Source organism: Lactuca saligna, chromosome 2 (assembly GCF_052625555.1).
Source record: "Lactuca saligna cultivar CGN05327 chromosome 2, ASM5262555v1, whole genome shotgun sequence".
NCBI classification, from domain to species: Eukaryota; Viridiplantae; Streptophyta; class Magnoliopsida; order Asterales; family Asteraceae; genus Lactuca; species Lactuca saligna.
The window spans coordinates 117,549,419-117,555,806 of record NC_136418.1 but is presented as its reverse complement, the minus strand read 5'-3'; the positions used below and the strand labels follow the sequence as shown (position 1 = coordinate 117,555,806).

At 34.4% G+C, this 6,388-nt stretch overlaps 1 protein-coding gene across 1 annotated transcript; it reads right to left on the bottom strand.

Annotated features, from left to right (window-relative positions):
• Positions 1 to 211: 211 nt before the first annotated feature.
• On the bottom strand, positions 212 to 1,198 carry LOC145030014 (uncharacterized). The gene is made up of 3 exons (XM_078978457.1): positions 1,111 to 1,198; positions 470 to 1,017; positions 212 to 382 (listed from the first exon to the last, which is right to left on the bottom strand). Exons 1-3 carry the CDS (start codon positions 1,196 to 1,198, stop codon positions 212 to 214), a joined length of 807 nt encoding a protein of 268 aa, XP_078834583.1.
• Positions 1,199 to 6,388: the final 5,190 nt, after the last annotated feature.

Below are 6,388 nucleotides of genomic sequence, written 5' to 3'. Positions count from 1 at the left end.
AACATATTAATTCATTACCAAAAAGTGCATACACACCATTACATTCAAAGTTATAAAGTTCTTAACACAACCATGATGCAAAGTTTTCAAAAGACCTACAACACAAGCATTACATGCAAAGTTTTCAAGTTCTTAACACATCTTCAAACAAGTACACATGACATAAGTTTCTAAATACCTACAACACCAACATCCTAATAACCACTAAGTTTCAGCCCCCTCCAACTTCACCACTGCCCCCCTGCCCTTTACATGTTCTGGAATTGTTCCCTTTGTTATGACACTTTGAACAAGTGACTGCCAAATATTTCCTGCTCAATCTACCAACTTGGCTATTTGGCTCATCAACACCCCTCCTTCTCTTCTTCTTAGGCCTCCCAACCTACACATGTTGATATACTATAGTTAAAATTGAATTCATTCCATGTTCACATGTATACCATATTTTTGGTGTACTTTAAATACAAACATGTGTCTTATGTTTTAGTGGAAGTAAAGTGAATAGGCAGTCACTTTTAGGCCACATTGTACGTCCATTCAATGGATCAATTTTGTTGAAATAGATGGCTTTCCATGTTGATAACCTATAGCAAGGATGGACCCATTCATCAACATGTGGGGCATTTTCACCATTTTCAATTTTGTCCCATATAGCACAAACAACATGTCTACATGGGAAGCCTGTAATCTCCCAAAACCTACAACTGCAACTTTGATCATTTAAGTTTACCACATATTGGTCTTGCCATGTGTTTGCCACTTGGTACTTCCCTGCCCCATTGTATTTAGCCACATACTTTGATGCATCAGGCTTAATCTTTTCAAACAGTGTAGTTGAAGTAGGGGTTAGAAGTCCTTCACACTTATAGATTTCCTTTTGCACCACACATAACCTCTTCATGAGATACTCTCTAATATACTCTAAGCAAGTGATAATAGGTTTATCCCTACATTCATCTAGCTTTGAATTGAATACCTCACAAAGGATATTTAACAAACAATCAGTATGTGCCGTTCCTGAATAATAGATATTAACAGAAGACAATTACACATATAGTAAACACACAACTGGAAAGATTAACATTTCTCAATAAATTTCTAGAAACTTACCACTAAAGTGAGATTTAGCCCAAGTGTTTGTTGGGATCTTAGATACCCAAGCATGAGCCTCTGCATTGATCTTCTTCAACTCATCCATTGCTCAATTAAAATGATTGACTGTTGTTGCTCTACCACACTCCCAAAGCTGGTCACTTAAGTCTTTTCATTTCGATTGTTTCTTCATGTTTTCCTAGATATGCCTCAAACAGAACCTGTGTTCTGCACTAGGGAATACCTTCTCCATTGCTGGTATTATTCCCTAAACAAAAGTCAATGTATGCAACATTAGTTAACCAAATGTATTTAGAAAAGGTAATAAAAAAAGTTAGCTGGTACACCCCTTTTGTCTATCTGAAATGAAGGTAAAGTTTGAATTTGGTCTCTGATCCAGATCTTCTCCTAACAGTTCGAACAACCAGGTCCAACTACTTGTTGATTCTGTCTCTACCACTGCATATGCTACATGGTATATGCCACTGTTTGAGTCCAACCCTACAACAGTTAACACTTGCCCAGGGTAAGGGCCCTTCATGAAAGTACCATCCAGACCAAAAAAATCTCTTAATCCAGATTTGAATCCTAACTTCAATGCACCTAAACAGACATATATTCTTCTAAAAGTTCTTGTGGTAATAGATAGGGAGGTTTCTGGATACACATCAATCCGAACTCTTGTACCAGGATTAGTGTTGAGTAGCTCCAACACATAATCCCTCAGAAATACATACTGTACTTGGTAGTCCCCACTAATGATACGCTCAACCTTTGACTTTGCCCTAGCAACCTTTTGCAATGACATTCCTTCCTCCAGTTTCTTGCACAACTCTTCGTGTAAAGCTTTCACTGGAATTTTAGGGTTACTTTGTATTTGTTGAACAATTAAGTTTGCTACGTATCTGGAAGTGCAAGCTTTACCCGCCCTTGTTTGCAAACATTTATGCTCATCCTGTATTGTTTTCACCAACCAATCCTGATTTTCATTAGCCCTTGATATTTGGACTACCCATGGACATGTACCTTTATTGGCAATTACATCTTTACCCTTGCACTTTGCCCTACTTCTAGTTGAGGGCCCACCACCATCAACTCCTGTAGAAGGCTTACTTACAAGACCTTTACATTTCACCCTAATCCGGATTTTGTCATTTTTGGCTAGTTATAAAGACCTCCTTGTTGCTACAACATGTGAGTTCATGTAGTTTTTAACATCAATTTAAGTTTTGAAGACCTGGCCAATCTGAAATGGTTTAACATGAACCTCTACATGTGAACATGTACTTGACTTACTCAACTCTTTTAGCAGTCTCTTCCTATCATCTTCATAAAATCCTGCAAATTGATAATCATCAGTGGCAATAACTTCCAACTCATCACCAACCATGTCAATCCCTTCATCTTTTGAATGATTTTTCAAGATTCCATGTTCATCTACATCAACAACATTATGGAATTCACTCATGTCTACATCTACATCAAATTGTATGTTAGACTCATCCACATTGTATTCACTATCATCAGAATCATCTCTACTATCCTTAGAACCATGGCCACTCTCAGAGTAGAAAGCTTCTCCACTATCATCACTTACCATACCCTCTAGATAATCCACTTCTGGTTGTTTTTCAAATGAAGTTTCAACATTATACTCAGCATCATAATCAACATAAAGTGAGTAATCCTCTATAAATGGTTCATAATCATCAACTGTTGCAGTATTAGCTCCATCATCAGCTTGGCAGCTTGGTTCCTGTACATGGTAAGTTCCCAATGGTTCTTCAGTTTCAACTACACTAGTGATCACTTCTTCTTGAGTTTCAATTTCATGATTCACCACTTCCTTTTGAATGACATGACTTTGTTTGCCTTGTGACCTTATAAATGGTACAATACTCTTTAACTAATGTTGGCCTTCATCAACATCTAACACTCGTGACTCCTCATAATCAGGGTTCATAGACTTGTTTAGATCAAGCTTTCTACTACATGATCCTGCTTTTCTCCTAAAAGGTTTCTTTCTATTCATTTTGGGTGACACACTATCAGGCTCCAACTCTTTAATAACAACTTTAGAAGGAGACTTGTAATAAGTAGCTACCCTTGTCTGACCAATTTTAATATACACCCTAATAAGTTTGTGTTTAGGTACATATGATACCATTTTAAGTACATCTTGATCATTACCTGAAGGCATTAAGCCATAGTCCAAAGGGTATTCAGGGATACAGAAATGGTAGTAAAGGGTTTGCTCAGTTTTGTACCCTAGTTCTCGAACCATGTCGTCAAGCTCATGAACTGAAAATAAATCAGTGTCAACATCATCTACATATGCTACAACACCATCAACGTATTTCCTTCCAGGTGCTTTGGTGAAGACACCGTTGTAGTGTATCTTCAACGCGAAATAGTTGTCATAACCTTCTGTAAACACAAAAAAAAGAAAGAGTAAAATCAATGATTTCCTTACGTCAACACAATAGACCAAGAAAAAACAAGTTTTGTTGTAGTATTGTACCGTATCTTTTTCCTAAGTCCTCCACGGTTACAAATTTTACTCGAAAACACCATATTGATAGCACAATTGCAATTTCTGCAGCTTAAAACCCTAAATCCCAATTTTTGTTCTTGCTTCTACGATGGGAATGAACCCGATGACTAAACCTGTAACTGGTTATCTTCTTGGGAGAGGGATGGGTAGTGATGTGCAAGCAAGTAATCATTTCATATTAAAGAGAGAAGGTTACAACTGAAATGACAAAATTACCCCTGCAATATTTTATTAAAAAATGAGTTAACGGTGAAATGCTAACGGAGTGAGTCGGAAGGACCATTTGTTAAAAGTTTTGAAACCACAGGGACCATCTGTGAGGTTTTTTTGAACTTAGAGACTAAACTTGATATTTCTAGAAACCACAGGGACTATTTTTGAAGTTTTGTCATAAAATTAAAGAGATTATATAAATTAATGTTATTTATAGTTTTTTGAATTAATTAGTTTTAAAAATAGATTTATAAAACTATATTTGATTAACTTTTTAATTTCTATTACTGTTTTTATTTAAAATATCAAACATTGTTTTAGTTTTTGAAGGTAACAATATTATTTTTAACTATTATCATTATAAGTTATTTGTAAGATATTTAGTTAGAAATATATTAATGTTTTTAAAAATAGTTTTAGGAAATATTATAATGATGTGTGATTACAATTTATTTTCTACGTTTAACACTATAATTTAACTTATAATTATTGATAAAATAGTCATTGGATTTTCTTTAAGTTTAATTGAAACTTTCATTTAAGTTAGTACTATAACATTGTATTTAAACTAACACTTTAAGTATTTTATACAAATTATTAATAAGTTTTGACTTTAAATTGACAATTTAAGAAATAACATATCAAAACTAAGTAGGACTAAAGTATGTAAATTTAATATTCAAGTTTAGTTAATTTTACGATGACATATTAACGTTTTACACCTATTTAATATTATTAACCAAGGTATAATCATTATTAGAAAGAATTTGAAGAGTAATGGGAGTTTGAAATACTTGCAGTAAAAAGTAAACTATATTTCTCAGATTTACATGGAAAATTTAAAATATTCACAACTTTTACCTAGTTACTTTTGTGAAGCGGTACAAAACAAATGATAATATTTAACATATCTAATTTAATATTATCTACATAACGGTATATAACATATGATCGATAACATCTATCTGATCTAATATATATATATATATATATATATATATATATATATATATATATATATATATATATATATATATATATATTAACGATTAAAGCACATCATACAACACTGTATTAAAGGAATCCTAAACCAAGAAAAATATATAAATAATTACTACATAAAAAACTCACAAAATAAAAGCTATAACATAATAATATATCTCGAAAAATGGTAATAAGACCTCAAACCAATACAAAAACCTTTAATCTTTTTTTCTTTATGAAGTTTGTGTGTGATTTGTATGCATGTGTACCTAAAAGATTGATATTTTATAGTAGACGTTTCATTAAGTGCTTACTAATCATAATATAAGTTATAAAACCTTTGGGTGTTAAATCATTATTTAGAAGACTTTTGAGTTGTATTAGTTAAAAGATTGGGGTTTCAAATGAATGTGGTTTTAGCACGAAAAACAAGTAAGGCCCTCAACCATCGGGTTGGAATACCAACATACTACCGGTCTAATCGTCCTCGCGATGGTATCCTCGACCCACAATCATCAGGTTGGAATTCCCACATGCTATGAGTCCAATCATCCACGGGATGGAATACTCTCGGCCCACAACGATCGAGTTGGAATGCCCCGATCTGTTGGCTCTCGCACAAAGTAGATAAGCCTCAAACCATAATCAATCATGTGCACATATATCAAATAATCACATAACAGTCTACAGACAGACAAACCGATCTACAGATCACTAAGCATAGCAACATCCTACCTACCAGGATACCGATCTAACTGATCATAATCATATATAACATCATATCTACCAAGATACCGATATAATTTATCACACTAGAAATAAAGCAGGATAACATTACAAAGGGCCGATCTTGGTGCCTTCGACCCTTGAGTATAGTAAGGAAAACTTACCTCATATGTAACTCGGCATTATAATGTCAAACTCCCCAAACACAGCTCCAAACTCAAACATCTACATTCACCAATAATCCAATTTCATAAATTTCCAAATTAGTAAAACACCCCCCACAAGTCAAACTGGTGAAAGTTAAAGTCAACGCTCAAGGTCAACAGTCCATGATGACCCAACTCGTCGAGTGTAGCTAGCTGATTCGTAGAGTTCATTCAGAACTCAAGAAGTCGTGAAAACCCTAGTGGACTCGTCGAGTTTCAAGACAACTCGTCGAGTCCATGTGGTGTCCAAATGTTGGGAAAACCCTAACTAACTCGTCGAGACATCTTACTGACTTGCCGAGTCCATGTAAAAACCCAAAAATAACCAAACTTCATCCAACTCGTCGAGTTGACCACACAACTCGTCAAGTTTCTTCAATCCATTTCTCATTTAGATGATTTTCTAGAAACCAAAACTCCAAACTATAGATCTAGGCTCCTAGGGTATTGTTATCACGTAAGGTTGATAAAATTACGTGCATGCAAGGCTCCATGAAGCTAAAACACTTATAATTGTAGGGTTTTACTATACTACAACATCCTATGGTGCACGTACAACCCTAAAAGCTTTGGATCTATGTTTTCTCTAATTATACGTGCAATATTGTTTCCA

Excerpts from the sequence above, each read along its gene's own strand:
- LOC145030014 (XM_078978457.1), bottom strand. The coding sequence starts at position 1,198 with ATGGATGAGTTGAAGAAGATCAATGCAGAGGCTCATGCTTGGGTATCT. Across the intron at positions 1,018-1,110 it reads GGCTAAATCTCACTTTAGTG|GAACGGCACATACTGATTGT; the intron begins GTAAGTTTCTAG and ends TCTATTATTCAG. Across the intron at positions 383-469 it reads CACTAAAACATAAGACACAT|GTTGGGAGGCCTAAGAAGAA; the intron begins GTTTGTATTTAA and ends CAACATGTGTAG.